The sequence below is a fragment of the Euphorbia lathyris genome, chromosome 9 (genome assembly GCF_963576675.1).
Source record: "Euphorbia lathyris chromosome 9, ddEupLath1.1, whole genome shotgun sequence".
Taxonomy (NCBI): domain Eukaryota; kingdom Viridiplantae; phylum Streptophyta; class Magnoliopsida; order Malpighiales; family Euphorbiaceae; genus Euphorbia; species Euphorbia lathyris.
In genome coordinates, this window is record NC_088918.1 from 15,517,105 (window position 1) to 15,537,984 (window position 20,880).

Below are 20,880 nucleotides of genomic sequence, written 5' to 3' on the forward strand. Positions count from 1 at the left end.
TTCTATCATAATCGTGTAAATTCAACCGGGTTAGTGTTGATTTCGTATTATGTTAATGGCTAAAATATAAGAGAATATAATTTCATTTCTAAAATATAAGAGAATATAATTCCAGACTTGTGATGCATCAGAGTTTGGCGATATCATCTCGAGGTGCAATGAAATACTAGACGTAAATGACTCGTACTCAGTCAAGTGGATTTATCGACAAACTAATGAGGTGGCTAATGCAATTGCAAAGTCAGCTCGTTTTAATACTTGTCTTTTATTCTTTAACTCGTTATCGAGTTTTATCTCTTCGAGTTTGTTACATTCTTGCCGATTGACGGCTCATTAATTCATTTGTTCATTCTTTGATTAAAAAAAAATGTTTGGGTTTGTGTAATATGGTTATAAGTTATATGTTATTTTACTATTTCTATGTAAAAATATGAGAGATGGGAGTCGTATTCGATGATAAATTTGTAATTTTTATTATCTTTATTAATTAATGTGAAAAATATAATATAATAAAAATATCATTTTCGAGTTAGAATATCAATCCTATAACTTAAAATTTAACATGTTAATGTACATGATTCATCGACTATTTAATAGGAATGATAATTCAATAAAATTATATTGAGTTGATATCGTGTTATCAGAGACAAAGGACAAACACACATATAAGCAGAATTAAAGTATTATTGATCTCTAAGCTATAAAAAATGTTTGCGTTTACCTCTAGTATATAACCATCAATCATATTTGGTCTAATCTAGACAGAAATTAACACGTATGTAACGAGACCTATTAAATCCTTTGTGAGATAATAGTTAATCGGGTGGAGAAGTACTGATGTTCTTCAAAATTGTAGAAGCGGAGAAACAATTGATTTTCGGGTGAAAAACTTTATATAAGAAATTTAGGTAACTAAGCACATTGGTGGAATGCAGTTATATTGCGAATAATTATCACCAAATCCAAAATATTTATCAGACATACGATCAATTTTTATCTAAATTAGATCAAATGTGATTGATTGTTATAAGATAGGGAGGTTAATGTCATAAAATAATATATAATTAGGCAAATTCAAACATTTTTAAAAATTGGAAGGAAAAATAGCCAATAGATTAGAAATAGAAACAATTTGATAGAAGGTTAGGGCATTTTTGAAAGGGGGAATTTTTTGCAACTTTGTGTTGCTTTCTGTTCTCAACAATGGCTACCGACCAAGATCAGCAACACCACCACCAAAACAACGATGAATACGGCGTCCTTCTCTATTACAAATACGCTCTAATTCCTGATCTCACTTCTCTCCTTTCCTTCTACCAGTCCAATTGCACCTCCCTCTCCCTCCTCGGCCGCGTCCGTCTCTCCCCCAATGGCGTCAATGTCACTGTATCTACTCTAACTTCTCCTTCTCCTACCTCATTTCTTATATTCTGTTTACAGTTGATTTCATTCTTTCTCCCCCATTGCTCTAGGTTGGTGGTATTCTGTCTTCCTTGGAGAAGCATATTGCGGCGGTGCAATTGATTAGTTTGTTTGGAGGGACGGATTTTAAGCTTGCGTCTTCTCATTATCCTTTGGATGATAAGGTTGCTCAAGAGTCCGGTTTCACTTCTCTCTCCATTCGCATTGTAAAGGTTGAATCTGTTCTTTAACTCTACAGTTGTTTAGTTTGGGGGAAATGTATGGATTTCTTATTATAGTTGTTGTTTGCAGGAATTGGTTACTTTTAGCCCGTTTCCTCTCTTGAATCCACCAGATGTTTCTAGTGCTGGAAAACATCTCTCTGCTGTTGAGTTCCATTCTGTTCTACAGAGAGCTCGTAAGTAGTTCTTTTTCTTTTTATGAGTTTCTTACTGTTCTTGTTATTGTGTTTTGGCTGAATACATTAGGGGCTCTGAACTTGATGAACTTTGGAGATGTCTCATTATACTTCTTAAGGGTACCGATTGACCCCTACACTTACTTAAAATGACTTACTGATATACACACTTTAACTTGCTCAAATCTACTCTTATGCCCCTACCTCGCAATAAAGGGGATTTATCATGTCGCATTTAGGGCTGTAATCGGGTTGAGACGAGCACTCGTTTGAAAATTGACTAGCTCGAGCTCAATATTTTGTTCGTGAGCTGCTATAAAGTTGCTTGTTTATTTGTTCACCAACTTTGCTCGCGAGATCTCGTTAATCATGTTCATGAAAATTGCTCATGAACAACTTATTAATTATGTTCATTTGAAATTTCTTTAACCAAAAACTATATAGTTTTGAAACCTATAAAACTAAAGTTTCACACAAAGTTAAGTAATTTTACATTTTCCGTTTTATTGAAATACTATTATTAGAAAAGTAATTGAACCAAACTTGCTCACGACCATGTTCATGCACATTATAATCGAGCTTGTTCATGAACCTGCTTGCGAGCTTTTAAGCCGAGTTTCACCGTGCTCAAGCTCAACTCATTTATAAATGGAGCCGAACTTGGTTGAGCTTTTATCGAGCGGCTCAGCTCATTTACGGTCCTAGTCACATTAAGCTAAGTTGAGGAGGTTAATGAGGCATCCTTAAAGTTCAGTGGACTAATCAAATTTTTTTTGGGCCAAATTCAAGAGCCTGAATGTATTCAGCCTTGTTTTTTTCTTTTTTTTTTCTTTTTGTGGTGAAAGAATTTGCAAAATGTAATTTTTTCTATGGTTAACGGGATTGTAGGCCAATGTGTAGATCAAGAAAATGCAATTGCTAATGGAGAACTTGTTCTATTGGATGCAAGAAACTTGTATGAGACAAGAATTGGGAAGTTTGATATGCCTAATGTGGAAACTTTGGATCCTGAAATCAGGCAGTATAGTGACCTATCTTCCTGGATAGATGATAATACTGAACGATTGCGAGGCAAAAACGTGCTTATGTGAGTCATCACTTTCTGTTTCCTATGTGTTACCGTTGCCTTTTTCTACTATTTAAAACATTGAATTGATTAAAAGTGTGTGTGATTGATTATTTGCTCCAACAATTTATCTGTGGTTGTGCAATGTTCTATAGGTATTGCACTGGAGGAATCAGATGTGAAATGGCATCAGCCTATATTAGATCGAAAGGTTCTGGATTTGAAAATGTTTTTCAGGTAACCTTCTTAGGTTCGGTGTTGTTTAGTATTAACAATGTCGGTTCAAGGAACATTCGTTAAGTTGATAGTAATATCGTACTTGGTAATGGGATCCATTGCAGTTATATGGTGGAATACAGCGGTATTTGGAACAATTCCCTGATGGCGGCTTTTTCAAAGGAAAGAATTTTGTGTTTGATCATCGGTATGATTAGTTTTCTGCTTATCTACATTATGTTATGATTTAATTTAATACGAGATATATACTACTCTAGCATTTGAAATTCCCTGTGCTTTGTAGTTAATGACGGTATGGCATTCTTTGCAACCTCTTAATTTTTCTCGGTTGGGACTGTAGGATATCTGTTGGGAGCTCAGATCCTAACGTTTTGGGTAACTGCCTTCTCTGTGGCATGTCCTTCGATGACTATTCTTCGCGCTGCAGATGCTCTTATTGTAGAATGCTTGTTTTGGTCTGTCCTAGTTGTCAGGTACGTTACCGTCCTTAGAGTTGCGAATAGTTGAATTTGACCATCTAAAGATTTAAGAATAGACGGTAGCTACGTTAAACCAACGTAACAATTGTAAGATTTCTCGGCTTTTATCTTCCCCCTATGCATATGTTTCTAAATAATTTTTATTTGGTTCCTTTTCCACTTGTCCGTTCTTCTTTGTAAATCAATGTTTTGAATGAACAGAAGAAGGAAGCTGCATTTGTATGCGAATTATGTCAGAAACATGGTAAGATTGTAGGCTCTGCTCCTGCAAGTGAGAATGGTATTTCAGAAACAATGCCCGGAAATGAGCTTAAATGCATTTCCTCCAATGATGTGCTCTCGTGTCAGATGCTTCAAGGCCAGGGTAAGGTCTGTATCCGCATCATGAGGATAATTGCCCTTAATGCATTCTTTCCTTTGATATTTATAAACGGATCTCTGTTCGTTCTTTTCGCTTTACACAGTCATCCGTCTTGCCCTTAATATCATCCGTATTTATTGAATAATACAGGTGCTAACCCCCCAAGAAAACTAAGGATCTTATGCTTGCACGGCTTTAGGCAAAACGCTTCAGGTTTCAAAGGAAGAACAGGATCACTGGCGAAGAAGCTTAAAAGCATTGCTGAGCTCGTCTTTGTCGATGCGCCCCATGAATTACCTTTCATTTACCAGCCTTGTTTCGCAGAACCAAAGCCCGAAAATGCAGCATCGTTACCAATACAAGACATTCCTCCAAAAGAAAGATGCAACAGGAAATTTGCGTGGTTAATTGCCCGTGACGCCCAAGGGAGGAGCGAAACAGACTGGAAAGTAGCCGACAGTCCATTCGATCCCCTACAGTATCAGCATCAAACCGAGGGGTTTGATGAATCATTAGTATACCTAAAGACGGTATTCCATCAACAAGGGCCATTCGACGGGATTCTAGGATTTTCACAAGGAGCTGCAGTGACAGCTTCAGTTTGTGCACTGAAAGAGAGGTTGAAGAATGAAATCGATTTCAGATTCGCAATATTGTGTTCGGGATTTTCTCAGCGGATGGAGGAGATAGAGCGCGGCTCGATCAACTGCCCTTCGCTTCATATATTCGGGAGTTGTTTGGGAAAGGATAGGCAGATTGCAAACGAAGCTAGCAGAGACTTGGCTTGCTTGTTTGAAGAGGGTTCCTCTGTCATTATTGAGCATGACTTTGGCCACATTATTCCTACTCGAGTTCCTTATATTGATCAAATTAGAGGCTTTCTTCAACGTTTTATTTGATTTGATTCCGGGGCTTCGGTCGCGGGCTCCCCTGTCATCAGGTCACCAACTTCCTTGACCTTCCGGCACTGGGCTGACGCCTTTCTTTCTTTCTTTTGAATTTTCATGAATTCTTATTGAAATTATGTGCCGTTTGATTCTCCCTTTTTAGCTTTTTTTTTTTGCCATTTTACGGTGTTTATTTGTTGTTAGTTGGTTGTTATTAGTTGGTTAATAATTAGTGTTCGGTAGAATTACAATGAAATATTTTTATATAACTAAAAGAAATAAAAAATAATTACTTATTTACTAAATTAAAACCTTATACTTTACGAAATGGTATTATAATTTTTCGAAAATAGTTCAAAAACAAAAAAAAAAGTTTGTTGTTGTTTTATGAATTTAACAAAATACTATGGCCTTGTTTGGTATGCTGTAACGAGTGTTGTAATGGAATGTTTATTACAACAGAGGTTCATTATCATATTTAGACTAATCATATTGTTTTTTATTGCAATGGAATTACAAATACATTACTTTTTTTTTTTTTTTTGCAAATTCATGTAATGGTATTGCATAAAAAAAAAATAGACATGAATCCCTATTATGATTAGTTTTATATTTTTATTATTAATACATATTATCCATGATTCATATTAAACGGTAAAACAAAAAACTAGAAAAACGGAAAAACAAAAACGTAAAAAATGAAAACACAAAAAATGGAAAAATGTGAAAACACGAATAACGAAAACACAATAAAATATGGAACTAGCAACAGATTAAGATGCAATCCAATCCAATGAAAACATAAACAAAAATCAAATTAATAACTAACACTCTTTACATCAATAAACATTATATATATATATATATATATATAGACTCTCTAACGATCAATAAGCCATAACAGAGTTGTTAACACCTTTGGAAATTGAACATTTTTTTATAGAAGCCGTAAAAGTAGACAAATACCAAATTAACCACATTCTTTACATTTAACTAAGAAATCATAAATATTTTAATAGTCGATTGATATTCAAACAAATATTTACATCTACCGTGAGTATAACTATTATTAACAAGCTAAAAAATATTTCATATAGTTGAAATGAAATTGGTAATTCTTATTTTCATTATTCTCTCTAACATTTTTAACATTTTTTTTTTTTTTTTTATCAATTTTTTTTCATGTTTTCACATTTTCCTTTTAATTGTGAAATAAAATTTTATGATTGCATTTAACTAAGCAAACATAACTATTAGGTAATTACATTTCATCGATTTGTTTAAAATGTCTCAACCAAGCATGGTAATGAAATTACCCTATATTTTATAAGGACAATGTACAACTTATATTCCTCTGGTGATTGAGGGAAAACAATTTTAGCCTTCGCAACAAAATAATGCAATATTAAACTTAACATTTATTAGGCGATGTAATTTCAAGTCTCGTTAACAAAAAGTGAGGGTTTTTTTATATGAAATTTTATATTCCGACTACCTTCAAATCTCCAACATACTGGCCACCAATAAGGTTTGGAATTGAACATTCTCTGTTGTTGAATTCATATTATGTTAATGAAATTTGAAATTGTACCGTCTAGTAAAAGTTTAATTTAAAATTGCACTGTTTTGTACATGAATGCTAAATATAATTGAAAATGTTAAGGACATTAAACAACATTTAGATACTGTCACACTATCTTTTGTTAGATTATCTTATGATTTTAAGTGCAAGAGCAATAATGTATTTTCATGAAATGATTTTAAACAACATTTCAATAATGTTATTTCATTATTGATTACCAGTGTTTGCAGAAAATCTGATGTCCCAATTTTAGTGTCTCCTTTCATGTCCCTCTTAATAAATATGAGACCATTTTTTGTGAGAGGGATATGGAAGGAGACACTGAAATTGGGACATCAGATTTTCTTCCTCAGTCTTCTACTAATGCTATGCATCGATATATACAAACTTGAAAACATATTATTTAAGCCTAATAAATCATTTATCGTGAATTTGTCCAAAACGTTTGATTGACCCTCTGAACTTTTACAGTGTTCTCATAGTCCCTTCATCTTGCATAAAATTTTCAATTAGCCCTATGAGCATGTGTAAAATGTAATCAATTGATCACTCGGTTGTAAAAAAAGTAAGTTAAATGCAGAAGATGTATTGCATAATTCACAAAATAGATTAGAAAGAAAGTTTTTACTTGCTCAACTATAGAAGTTAAAACCACATAGCCCACCTTTGTCGTTTTACTTTTTTTTTTAAGATGCAACATATTCCGCATTTAACTTACTTTTGTGCTACAAAGTGATCAATTTATTTATAATCTTTAATTTTTAATGCATGTGAAAATTAAAAATAAAAAACTTATTTTTTAAAATCTTAAAAGTTCAAGAATCATCTTTTTATTTATTTTTATTTTGTCTAAATTATCCTTTTATTTTTAAAAGATAATAAATATATATTTTTTCTAAATTATATATGCCAAATGATTAAAGAAATTGAATGAAAAATAAAAAATTCATAAAAAATGATTTTATGTTTCTCACTTTAAACAATACTATTTAAATTAATTGAATGTAAAATTTCACTCCTAAACTAATATATAAATAAAACTAATACAAAAATTAATTTTAACAAAACCATTAACGATGGCTTAATGTGTATATAAAAAAATAAAAAATCAGATACTTTTAATCTTTAGAATTATTAAAATTTAAAAATTTACGATCTGATTGGTTTACTTAATTTTTTTTTTTGACAACCAAATAAGCATATATTAAGAATCTAGAAGAAGCATATTACAAATAAAATCAGGGGGTACAGAAAACCACTCAACCCGATGTAAAGGTAAAATACTACTTCTAGCTAACAAATGAGCAACAGAGTTTGCAGAGCGACAGACAAAACGAATAGAGCAATTAGAAGACTCGTTCAAAAAAAAATGACAATCATTGGCTAAGACGTTAAAAGGAGATGAAACCTCTAACGGGCGGGCCATAGACTGAACCACGATCAAAGAATCTGATTCAATGATTACATCATTCCATCCGCGGTCTTTGATCCAACTAAGAGCTTCACGGACCGACAGCGCTTCAATGAACGATGCATCTTGATAATTCTGCAAGGATCCATTTTTAGCCGCAACAAAACGGCCCAACTCATCCTGAACAATACAACCAAACCCAGTGGATGGTTGGTTTACTTATTATTTATTGTTGTTACCGTTGGAAAAATAGAGATTCATAAACACCTAAAACTTTCATTTTTAATAAGAATAAACAAATAGGAAATGGAAATTGAGTAAACAAACGGCCCGTTAATCCGCAAAAATAATCACAATCACTTTTCAAAGCATAATTATGAGTTTATCCTTTAAAAGATTAATGTGAATAATACACATAGAGCTACGACATCGTTTAGATAATCCGGGAGGACACAGGGACGGGGAAGTCAGGATCTACACAAGACCTTAAACCCTAAAACGAGATATTGAGAATTGATAGGAGGAATTTGTTTTTCCAAACAAGAATTTGTTTGGACTCTGGTTTGGTGAACGTAGAAGTGAAGAAGATTGTGGACTAGCAGCAGAGATTGTGAAAGCCAACAAGTTTGAAAGCAAACAAAAAAAATGCAGATTCTCTTCCGGAAGTTACTCCAAAGAACAACTCCATTCACACAAGTATGTAATTCTGTTTTCTCTGTTTGTTGTTTTAATGTCGAAATCTCGGATGGATAGCTCTAAATTAAGTTGCTTAAGCACCGTTGCCAATTCAATTTTTGATTAGTTGTTAAAGATTGTTACTCTAATCTCCAGCCTGTGGCTCTTGAGCTTAGCATGCGTACTCTTTTGCCTTCTTATGGTTATATTCTTGCTTCTATACTTTCTGATTCTATCTGAATATTTTTTGTTGGTGCATTTGATTTCAGAGTATTGGTCGTTATGCTTATTCTACAAACAAGGTCTGTGATATTGGCCAGCCAACTCCAGCAACTCATCCTCAGGTGATTCTGCTTACTTCACGCATACACAGAAAAAATTATCAAGAATTTTTTTTTTTTTGGAATGCATTATCAATAGGGAAATGATGTTTGTAAAAGGTATAAGGAACAGTTGGTGAAGGATCCAGGATTTATTGATAGAGGTGTTCTAATGCCTGTGTGCTTGATTCTGAACATGTGATTAGCATTCATCCACTTCTGAAAACACATTGCATCCTAGGAACGAATTTCCGAATTTTAAGAAAGGAGTTTCCAAATTTTTTTAAATTACAGAAACGGTTTCGTAGAAGTTTTAAAGAGTTTCGGTTTCCGGTAAGACACTTTAAAATCAAAGTTTCAACATAGATGTACATGTTAGGTCTAGAATTTGGACATACTGTTTTGGGATTTCTTCCTTCAATATAGTAGGATCTAGGGGTTTTTTACCTTTTATGGTACTAATTTTACTCATGTTTTCACCTTCACAGCTGCTAAAGGAAGGTGAGATAACGCCTGGCATTACTTGTGATGAATATATCTCAAGAAGAAAAAAGTTGTTGGAGCTTCTTCCAGAGAAGAGTTTGGCCATTATCGCAGCCGCACCTATAAAGATGATGACCAGTGTTGTACCTTACACATATCGGCAAGATGCTGATTACTTATACCTAACTGGCTGCCAACAGCCTGGTGGTGTGGCAGTTCTTAGTCACGAATTCGGTTTATGCATGTTCATGCCAGAACCAACACGACATGTATGCTCGTTCTTGTACAATTTAATGTTTTGGATAGTTATTGGTTGTTAAGTTGATGTACTTTTTAGTAATGGTTTCAATTTTTATGAGTTTTTGGCCATAAACTTGTGAGTTAATGTGTTTTTAATAAATTGCCAACCGCATTTTCAGTAGTTCGTTATTGTGTTTTTGTGATGGGATCATTTGCAAGTTATTTGAAGAGATTGTTATAGAGTTCTATGCATTATCGACTCCAGAAAATCGTTTTTACATAATAAATCAGTTACATATTGTTGGTAATTTTATTTATTTATCATGTATTCAGGACATTATTTGGCAAGGAGAAGTTGCTGGAGTTGATGCAGCATTGCAAACATTCAAAGCTGAGAAAGCGTATCCAATGAGCAAACTACATGATGTGAGTATGTGTGATGTTCAATTCTAGATAATGAACCAATATGACATTTCCCATAAATCTTTTGCAGTTGTCTTTCACCTACAAAAAACATATGACAAACTCCTAGTTTTGTTACTTATATATTATATAGTCTTCATCGAAAGGGATAATTGGTAAGCTTGCAATAGATTAATACTTGAGGATATGTTTCAACTAGTTCCGCAAGAGAATAATTGCATTTCATCTGCATTTTAGCATTATTTCATATGTCAGAGCTAGATTGTTCATCCAAAGATGACATTTTGATGGAGACCCTTGATACTATCATTAATGCAGTCTAAGTTCCAAGCATCATTATGTCTGGCAGGAATTGCCCAATATTCACTCAGACATTTAGGCATCATTTTTTTGTCACTTAAATTTATTTAACTGCTGCAGATTCTTCCGGATATGGTAAGGGGAAGCTCCAAGTTGTTTCACAACAAGGAGACGGCTACACAAACATATACAGAAATGGAGGCCTTTAAACAGGCAGCTCTCATTGACAAAGTGGAAGATGTCTCCAGCCTCACCAGTGGGCTAAGATGGATAAAATCATCGGCAGAACTGAAGTTGATGCGAGAATCTGCATCAATTGCTTGCCAGGTGTTTCCAACTTTTACTAGATTAGTATCATTTTCCATTGAATTTTATTTATTTATAATCCACCAAATAATGGAGTTCCTTTTGTAATAACTAAAAAAATGTGCACTGTGAATTAAAAAGACAATTGAAAGATTGGCATACAAGAATATTAACTGTCCTTGCGCAAGTCATGTTTGTTCATTGGATCTGAGTTTTTTTTTTTGGTCTAAAAATTCTGCTTGTATTGTTTTGTCCTTGAATGTTGAATTGAATCTTAAAATTATGTTATATAGTTAAATGCGTAAACTATTTTGAAATATTTATTTTATACATATACTTAGGCTTGCCATGTTAATCATTTTGAAATCTTTGACACATACAAATGTTTCATGATTGGATTGAGGGAGTTTTACCATGTATATGCAGTATCTATCTGTCTCTATCTATGCACAAATAAGGCCTTTCTTTTAGCTTGTTCTGTCTCTCTAATATGTATATATTGCTCAAAAGTGTGATAGCTTCTTTCACGATCTATTTGGGGAGTAGTTTGATCATACTTGTCTGTTTAACTTCAAAAGTAATAAGGTTTATCTGCTTCTGCTTTATAGTTTCAATCAGCAACTCATCGAATATAAATTATGCTTTCCATGACTGCTTACTTTGCTAATCGTGCTGTCTGCGCCGGTGTGGCCATTTGCTGATGTTAATGGGATAATTGCCTGCAGGTTACTAATAACTGAACCTCTTTGGGTATTGGATAGGCTCTTTTGCAGACAATGTTACATTCCAAGGCTCATCCCTACGAGGGTATGCTAGCAGCAAAAATTGAATATGAAAGCAAAATGAGAGGTGCCCAGAGGATGGCGTAAGTTCATTTATGTGAACTGATCTGAAACCTCTGATTTTTGAAGTATTATATCTATATGTTGCAGATTCAATAATTATAGTTCATTTTCTACTTTTTGGCTAATAATGATATTAACATGTTGATTTCGCCAGATTCAATCCTGTGGTTGGCGGTGGGTCTAATGGAAGCGTGGTTCATTATTCCCGAAATGATCAGAAGGTGATTAATGGAATATGCAGTCAACTATGATGAATAGTCGATACTCAACAATTTGATCCATGTTTGTATGTTATGTTATACTGCTATTTTGCAGATTAGAGATGGTGATCTTGTTCTAATGGATGTTGGATGTGAATTGCATGGTTATGTCAGTGATCTTACTCGCACCTGGCCTCCTTGTGGCAGTTTTTCTTCAGCACAAGTATGCCTTGTAACAAATAGAATGCTTGTTTCCTTGGACTCATTTTGCCAAACTTTTGGGGTCTAACTTTAGAAGAAAGTATATCATATGCAGCATTGCAATTGCACTTCTTTCTTTCACTGCTATGCTTTGTTCTTTCTCTTTCCTAGTTCCATAGTTTTCAATTCTTTAATCAATCATGATTGTGTTTTTGTTCAACTTGGTTTAAACCATCATTGGGAATTTAAATTTAATCTCAAAAACTTTTTAAGTAGAGTTCATCTGTATTTGTGGGTAGATTGAGTCACTAATTTTTTATTTCAACACATAAGACTGCTAATCATTTATTTTTAGTCATATTAAGCTCATGCTTGCCAAATTAGTTAGCTATTAACATGTAATTCAGTTAAAAGAGTGTTACTTATTTCATCTTTGTTTGAAATTGTATTTGCTACATTTCGTAATAAGATTTTTTTAAAAGGAAATTTCAAACGCAGATGAAATGAATAATGCTTTGTTAACTGAGTTTTATGTTCAAAGTTGACTTTTCTGGTCATCATAGGCTTAAAGTGACAAAAAATAATAGATAAGAGACTTAATGTGTTGAAATGCAAGATCACAGGCTCAATGATCAGGGGCCTCAGGATGCTTTATGCCTTAATTTTTTGGCCAATTTAATCCAACTTGCAAGTTATTCAATACTAGAACTGAGTCAACAAGCGAAGTGAACTAAATTAACCCAAAAATGAAAGTGTACTGTTGACCCTTAGCCCTTTGTGTGTATATAAATACATATAGATATATATATAGATAGTTAGATACTTGCATGTGCCTTTCATGTGTAGTAAAACTTATAAACTATAGTCATTGTTTTTTTCTTATAACAAGGTGCCAAGCAAGCACATCTTTCATCATTTCTCTTGATGAAAGCATTTTTAACTTCAAGCTCGAAAAATTCTCTCCGTGATTTGGTAAAAATTGTATTTTTTTCAGGAAGAGCTATATGATCTTATACTTCAAACGAACAAGTCATGCGTGAATCTTTGCAAACCTGGTGCTTCTATTAGGCAAATACACAACCATTCGGTATGTATGATACAAGAATCGCAATCTCTTGTTTTTTTTTTTAAGATTTTGTTTGATCTGATAACAGCATTAGGGAATTAATTTTTCCGTGGTGCATTCTATTGCTTAGGTTTCTGAATGAAGATGTATCAATAAGCTTATATTCATAAGTAATTCCTGGTAATAGGTCGAAGTCCTTTAGAAGTTTTTCCAATCCAATTTTAAATCCAGGACTATCTATAATCAAGTATTGGCTTCTCCCATGAAGATAATCTAGAATGTATTCTGGATTTGCTGCACATGTGATTAACATTGGTGAACTTCTTAAAACACCTTACATCCTAGGAAATGAGTATCCCATTCTTTTAAATAACTTAAAACATGACCTGAAACGTGTCTTACAAGTTTCCAAGAGTTTTGTTTTCCGAAACTTTTCGGAAACGTGAAACACATTAAATTCAAAGTTCCCGTGCAACATAGAGTTTCATATTTGGCTGGGTTTGGCTCAGATGAAGTATGACTAGAATTACCTTAAGTAGCCCTTTGTAGGAATGAACATTTGTTACCTTTACTCATTCTTTGTCTTCTCTCTCCTGGTTTGTGTAATGCATGTTTTTCTTTTTCCTTCTTCCGTCTTGACCTTGAAAAAATTGCACTCGAAGTTGTTCATTCGACAAACAATTTATCGAGAAATAGATATTATTTTCTAATTATGCTAACGTTATATGGTGGATAGGTTGAAATGTTGCGTAAAGGATTTCAAGAAATTGGGATTTTTAGATATGGTAGCAGCAGTTCCTATCATATATTGAACCCAACTTCAATAGGTTTGTCTCACCATATTCATCGAATCATTTTTATGTTTTAATCTCATTTTCCCCGATTTTTCTGTTTCTCAATTATTGCTGATGTAAAAACTTTTGATTTTGCATTACAGATCTGATTTTAGCTTCCGAATTGTTTCTGACTGTCACTGTGGTGTATTCTTTTACATTTGCTTATAGGTCACTATCTGGGAATGGATGTCCATGATAGTGTTGCAGTTAGCTATGATCGTGCATTGCAGCCGGGTGTTGTAAGCTCTCTCCTAACTTCTTAACTTATATGCAATTACATCTTTGGGATCTCTTGTTTCCCCTTTTTTTAATCAGTTCTTTTGCTTAAAAAATTGTACGCTGTTGGCAAGAAACGCCTCAGTGATGTGTTAAACCATCTCGCTGCAGTTGGTGTTTACAAATATTTTTATATTCTAATGTAGTACTAAATAAACTCAAATATTAGCAATAGTGTTTTGTCCTATGTTTTGTGCAATTTGGGAAAATGAGGTTAACTTAACCAATTCGGGAAACCGGATTTTGGACAAAGTTAAGCATTCATGGAGAACTATTTAGTCAGTATAGTTGTATTGTTGACGGTATTTTTGTTGGAGTTATTATGGAGCTCCTTTCCATTGACAAAGATTCCGGATTCGAGTGAAAACAGTTGTTGGGAGAGTTTTATCTCCTTTTCGACTTGAATCCAAATTCAACCTGGATTAATGTTAAAGTACCAACAACAACAACAACAACAAAGCCTTAGTCCCGAAATGATTCGGGGTCGGCTAACATGAACCATCATATAAAACCGTGAAAATCAAGTCGTGTCAGCGACACAGATTCGCTCCCTCCACTCCGTCCTATCCACTACCATATTTTCCTCAATTCCCAATAAACTCATATCACTCTCGATCACCCTCCTCCAAGTTTGCTTAGGTCTTCCCCTGCCCCTCACCACTACATCCCTTTGCCACTCTTCGGTTCTCCTAACCGGCGCATCAAGCGCTCTACGTCTCACATGGCCAAACCACCATAGTCGGTTTTCTCTCATTTTATTCTCAATAGATGTAACCCCTACTTTTGTCCTAATTATTTCATTACGCACCCGGTCCTTTCTCGTGTGACCACACATCCATCTCAACATACGCATCTCCGCCACCGACATCTTATGGATGTGGCAGTGTTTCACTGCCCAACACTCCGTACCATATAACAATGCTGGTCTAATTGCCGTCCGGTAGAATTTTCCCTTCAATCTATTAGGCATGCCGGGATCACAAAGGAAACCCGTAGCACTCTTCCACTTCGACCAACCAGCTTTAATCCTATGGGCAACATCTCCATCTACTTCTCCATCCGTTTGGATAATAGATCCTAAATACCGGAAGCAATCCGAGGCCTGAACAACTCTCCCATCTAGGGTGATTGTCCCTGCCTCCCTACTCCTACGGCCGCTAAACTTACACTCCAAATATTCTGTCTTACTTCGACTCAACTTAAAGCCTCCAGATTCTAGAGTTTGCCTCCATAGTTCCAACTTCATCTCCACTCCTTTCGTCTCATCAACCAACACAATATCATCTGCAAACAGCATGCACCATGGTATACCATCTTGAAGTGAACTTGTTAGTTCATCCATAACGATGGCAAAAAGAAATGGGCTTAGTGCGGAACCTTGATGCACTCCAATCGTAATAGGAAACTCTTCAGTTTTCCCAACACTAGTACGTACACTCGTGCATACTCCCTCATACATGTCCTTTATGATGTCAATATATTTCCGCGAAATGCCTTTCCTTATCAAGGCCCACCAAAGTACTTCCCTTGGTACCTTATCATATGCTTTCTCCAAGTCAATGAAAACCATATGCAAGTCTTTCTTCTTATTTCGATAGTGCTCCATTAATTGTCTCATTAGATGGATGGCTTCCATAGTTGATCTTCCTGGCATAAAGCCAAACTGGTTTTCCGAGATCTTCACCGTCCTCCTTAGCCTTTGTTCAATCACTCGCTCCCAAAGTTTCATAGTGTGACTCATTAATTTGATTCCCCGATAGTTGGCACAATCTTGGACATCGCCTTTGTTCTTATACAAAGGGATTAAGGTACTTTTCCTCCATTCCTCCATTAATGTTAAAGTACCAAAAAAAGAAAAAAAAGGGTTCAAACTTCCAAAGATATCTTAAGAATTTTGCTGCAGATAAGACAGTTTCTTGGAGATTTTGATACTTTCACTTGAGTACTTTCTCAAAATTATTAAATTCAAATTTTGAGATTTGTTAAAAAGATCATTTAAGTTTGAGTATATCTTATGTAGACTGCAACAAATTAATAGAGATTTTTATTATCTGTGAACAGGTCATAACGATCGAGCCAGGAGTGTATATCCCTTCTACTTTCAGTTGTCCTGAAAGGTACGAATCCTTCTCAATGGCGACTATTTTCAAATCCGGATACCTTATTTCTCTTGATTTATAATTTGAGGATATCTATATCTGTTGCAGGTACCAAGGAATTGGAATAAGGATAGAGGACGAGGTCTTAATCACTGATACTGGTTATGAGGTAGGATCGAAAATGGCCTTTTTGGTTGATTATTTTCTGCATTTAGATTGCGGAATAGAAGCGATTTTCCCACAATGAACCTTTCGGTTTATAATGAAACTTCACTGTTTTAACAACTAATATCAGAACATAGAACCTAAGTCTCATCTTCAGTTACTGAAACTCTCGACCAATAGATAGCTAAAGAATTCGAGAGTTTAACTCGACCCAACCTAAACCCCGCTTCACTTGAATTGGAACGTACATATAAATTATATAATATCCGAATGGTGTTTTGTTGCCTTAGCATATCCTTCTTCACTTACATTTCTGGTGCTGGAATATCAGGTACTTACCGGATCAATGCCGAAAGAAGTAAAACATATCGAGTCATTGCTAAACAATCATAGCCTTGGAAAGGGACTGGAAAGCCATAACAATGTGCATGCTGCTTCAAGTTAACAGCTCGTGTAGAACGTCGAACCGAGCAGTCGGACGGGTTCAGCCGGATTGCTCTCCAGCACACTTCTTGTTGTTGGAAAGATGGGAGATTCGGCTGAAAATGGTTATCACATTGCAAACCATGATTTTCATTTTGTTAGTGTTTCATTCATTTGATAATGTAATCAAATAATTGGTAGATTTTCATATTTATTAGGGAAAATTACAAAACTGGGTCAAATGGGAGGTTCATTTACATATTTAACCCATTTACTCAACCTACTACATATCTAGACTGTTTTTGTGTGATTTTCCTAAAATACCCCTAATCTTTCCTCTTCCCCCTTCTCCTCGATTACGCGAACGGTTGGCAGTTCCTCCGTTAATGATTCCCAGATTTTGATCTTTCTATCTTTCTTTAAATTGCACGAAATTTGCACCATTTTTTCAAATCACCATGTATTTCTCCTCTCTTCATCTCTTGATTCTTCATCTTCCTAATCCTAGGAAATGAAGCTATGGTTCTTGATCTTCCATTTCCTACTTGTTTCTTGGTTTCTTTCTTCTTGACTATCAAAGAAATTGTGATTCTACGTTATTTTCATCGTTTTTCCCAGTTTATTATATTGTTTTCGTTAAAAAAATGTAAGTATATACTGTTTTCTCTGCGTTTTTTTCATAAATTCACTTAGCGTATACCGTTTTCGTGAAGTCTGCGGGGAGAAATTTATCGATTTAACTTCACAAAACGATGATTACGCAAAGTTTGCGAGGTAATTCGATAATTTTTTCCTGCAGACTCCACGTAATCATCGTTTCGTGAAGTCAGAGCGTCACATTTCTTCTCGCAGACGTCGCGAAATCATCGTTTCGTTAAGTAAAATCACCCTCTTCCTTGCACATTTATTTTCGCATATTTAGCGAATCCTCTTTTCGCGAAGCTAAATCTTTCTTTTTCTGCCAAACACGATTAATTTTTTCTGAAGGTGGTTGAATACATAACATTCATTTCTGGATGGCGGCGTACTGTGGTGCCATGAGAGACATCCATCCCAAAAGGCCTGGACTTCCATCCATCGGTGGTGAATAAGAGCTTGTACCGTGAGACACATCCATCCATCGGTGGTGAATACGAGCCTATGTATTATGAAGTGATTTGTTAGGAGTTTATTGTGGCAATTTTGTTGTAAATTTTGATAATGTTATGATTTTAATGTTAGAATCCGTTGTTTGTCATTTTTTGTTATATACCACTTAGCGAATTTTGTTAAAAACACAAACCAGACTTCGCATATGATAATTAAAATTATCAACTAAACCAAACATTAGCTCCGCATATGCTGAAATATGCGAAGTCAGACGGGAGGGAGAAAGCTGCGCCGTAAATATTGAGGGTATTTTGGAAAAGTCATATAAAAACAGTCTAGATATGTAGTAGGTTGAGTAAATGTATTAAATATGTAAATGAGCCTCTCATTTGACCAAGTTTTGTAATTTCTCTATTTATTATTGTAAGTATTAAATTATTATTTTTCATATTACTTCTCTACTAATATTTGCAACATTTGGTCTCTTTAATTTTTATTTAATGCTCAATTAGTCTTTTACTTGCCGTTTTAGGATTTGTTTGGTTCAGCCGATAGCGGTTGTTAGGTGCTTGCTATGAACTAGTTAATTATTTGGTTAATTATTAGTGTTTGATTAAATTTTGATGAAACATTGTTGTTGCTACGTAGAATGTCTAATAATTATATGCTTTTTAATTAATCAATAAATAAATGCTAAAAAAAATGTGATATAAAAAATAATTAAATAAATGCTAAAATAAAAACGTGATATAAAAAATAATAATCTACTAAATGGAGTAAATTTTTTTTTTTATTTGGCAATAATGTTATAGAGATGGTGTGAATTTTTTTTTTTTGTAAAAATTAAATAAATATAAGCTATTTTTTTATTTTTTTATGAAAAGCTCCAAACATTATTGTTTGTAGGGATAAGGTATTACAATATATCTATGATTTTTGAAAAGTATTAATATAGGCAATTTAGGCTCCACTTGTAAAATAAAGCTAATATAGGCTTAACATTTAAAAAAATGTATCAATTTAGGCATTGCGAACGGAAAAAGACACATCATTGATATTACTCCGTTAAGTTCTGTCAATTGTACGTGGAGGGAGAAATCAGAACTTAACAGAGTAATAGGAATGACGTGTCCAATCCGTTTTCGGGACCTAAATTGATACTTTTTTTAAACGTTAAACCTATATTAGTGTTATTTTGTACGTGAAATCTAAATTAATACTTCTTCAAAAACCATAGATCTATTTTAGTATATTATCCATTGTTTTTATACAAAAAGTTAGAACCTGAGCAGGCCAAGAGATGGGGTGGTGAAGTTGAATACGGATGGCTCTTGCCTTAACAATAGGAAGATTGCGGCCGGAGGGGTTCTTAGAGATGGGGGGGGGGGGGGGGGGGGGGGTACCTGGCTTTCTGGGTTCACTCAGAATCTGGGGTTGGGCTCTTCCTTTTCTGCGGAGCTTTGGGGTATTCTCTCTGGTATCAAGCTTGCCAAGAGTCTGGGTGTTAAGAAGTTATCTGTGGAGTCTGATAACATGGATGCCATCAATATGATTTGTGACAATCATGATATTTGTCTTAATAGCCGCAACCTTATCAAAGCTATTAAAAGGCTTAGCTCTTCCTTTGAGTCCTTAAAGTTCAGCCACATTTTCAGAGAGCAAAACCGGGTCGTGGATCGTTTGGCGGCTGCTGGTCATGAGGGGATGTTAGGCGTTACTACCCTTTCTGATCCTCCTACCTTTATTTCTTCTCTTCTTTTAGAGGATAGGATTGGGGTTAGCTTTCCTAGGCTGATCTCAGGTTAGATTTTTCTTTGTTTGTTGTTTTTCCTTCCTGTTTCTACCAAAAAAAATATACATAATAAATAATTTAAATAAGAATAACGTTTTTATAAAAAAAAAAAAAGAGTTAAAATCTATTGTTTTATAAACATAATAAAGCATATTTCCGCGTTTTTATAATGTGAGAGATAACGAAAGTTCATAATACAATTATGAAAATTTTAAGACTCAAATTTCCATTTCAAAATTATCTTTTAATAATTTTTAATTTTTATTTTTGCTATGGCATTAAATTAATGCTAGATGAAAATATAGATGTTGAGTGTTATCGAAACAGATAAACATAACCAAGCAAAATTGGGCCAGATTTAGAGAGGTCCCGTTTCTCTAGCTAGCATTGACAAATTGCGGAAGATACTTTTCCAACGTGCTGTTGAATCTTTTTGTTTGGCCGTTTGAGGGTGATAGCTAGTGGACATGTTCAAGTTCGAACCGAGCAATCTGAACAATTCGGACTAAAAGTTTCCCACAAATCTTCCGTCTTGATCACTAACGATGCTTTTAGAAATGCCCCAATATTTAACATGTTTGAAAAAGGCCCTAGCAGTTGCTTCGGTAGAGGAATACTTAGCCATCGGAATGAAAATCGGGAAAAGGTGCAAAAATACCTCTAACGTTTTAACAAGGAGAAATTTTATCTCTAGCGTCTAGAATGATGCAATTTTATCCTTAAAGTTCGTAGATAGAGCAATTTTACTTTTAATGTGGACAAGTTACGTCAATTTGAGAAATAATTCATCAAACTTTCTCAGTCGTGAATCTTATCATCTACACTTCACATGTACGTCATTTTTATCTTTAATTAGTAATAGATCACAAACATATGATTAGACCTGAATTTTTTTTAAAATATACTGTTTTCTTTTGTATGAGCTGGGAAAAAAAATTCAAATATTTCACCGAATTTATTAATATTAGTAATCCTCAATTCTATTATTAAATAAAAAAATGTGAATTTTTTTAGAACCAACTGATATGCAATTTGTGCAAAATAAAAAACATAATATTTATATTTATAATAATATCTGAAATTGACTCAACTTGCCAATATTAGAGATAAAATTGCATCATTTTACCATATACATGTTTCACTAGTACGTAGAAGATATAAAAATTTCTATATTATAGAAGGCAAGTACTGATTCCGTCCATTTAAATAATATCATGTTATGGAATAAATATGATAATTCAAGTTATCGTGTCAAAATAGCATTATATTATTTATACATTTCACATAATTATATAAATA

General features: G+C 34.2%; 2 protein-coding genes across 3 annotated transcripts; both read left to right on the forward strand.

The window, feature by feature from the left end:
* The first annotated feature begins 1,129 nt into the window (after positions 1-1,129).
* Positions 1,130-5,011, forward strand: LOC136207149 (rhodanese-like domain-containing protein 6). 2 transcript variants are annotated; one of them, XM_065998435.1, is made up of 9 exons: positions 1,130-1,386; positions 1,473-1,634; positions 1,714-1,819; positions 2,708-2,906; positions 3,041-3,122; positions 3,227-3,309; positions 3,463-3,595; positions 3,803-3,965; positions 4,113-5,011. In XM_065998435.1, the coding sequence occupies exons 1-9, from the start codon at positions 1,204-1,206 to the stop codon at positions 4,859-4,861; spliced, it is 1,860 nt and encodes a 619-aa protein (XP_065854507.1). In that variant the 5' UTR covers positions 1,130-1,203; the 3' UTR covers positions 4,862-5,011. The 2 variants fall into 2 exon arrangements, with proteins under 2 accessions (XP_065854507.1, XP_065854508.1); XM_065998436.1 differs by having other exon boundaries at positions 2,720-2,906.
* A 3,278-nt stretch (positions 5,012-8,289) lies between these two features.
* On the forward strand, positions 8,290-17,110 carry LOC136206521 (intermediate cleaving peptidase 55, mitochondrial). The gene is made up of 14 exons (XM_065997598.1): positions 8,290-8,538; positions 8,787-8,861; positions 9,326-9,589; positions 9,894-9,986; positions 10,404-10,610; positions 11,351-11,454; positions 11,589-11,655; positions 11,750-11,857; positions 12,830-12,922; positions 13,638-13,728; positions 13,906-13,976; positions 16,075-16,130; positions 16,221-16,281; positions 16,609-17,110. The coding sequence occupies exons 1-14, from the start codon at positions 8,488-8,490 to the stop codon at positions 16,720-16,722; spliced, it is 1,455 nt and encodes a 484-aa protein (XP_065853670.1). The 5' UTR covers positions 8,290-8,487; the 3' UTR covers positions 16,723-17,110.
* Positions 17,111-20,880: the final 3,770 nt, after the last annotated feature.

Bases quoted from the DNA above. Each gene is read 5' to 3' on its own strand.
- LOC136207149 (XM_065998435.1), top strand. From the start codon at position 1,204: ATGGCTACCGACCAAGATCAGCAACACCACCACCAAAACAACGATGAA. The intron at 1,820-2,707 runs GTAAGTAGTTCT...ACGGGATTGTAG, and splicing joins TTCTGTTCTACAGAGAGCTC to GCCAATGTGTAGATCAAGAA. The intron at 3,123-3,226 runs GTAACCTTCTTA...GATCCATTGCAG, and splicing joins GATTTGAAAATGTTTTTCAG to TTATATGGTGGAATACAGCG.
- LOC136206521 (XM_065997598.1), top strand. From the start codon at position 8,488: ATGCAGATTCTCTTCCGGAAGTTACTCCAAAGAACAACTCCATTCACA. The intron at 8,862-9,325 runs GTGATTCTGCTT...TCACCTTCACAG, and splicing joins CTCCAGCAACTCATCCTCAG to CTGCTAAAGGAAGGTGAGAT. The intron at 11,455-11,588 runs GTAAGTTCATTT...TGATTTCGCCAG, and splicing joins AGAGGTGCCCAGAGGATGGC to ATTCAATCCTGTGGTTGGCG.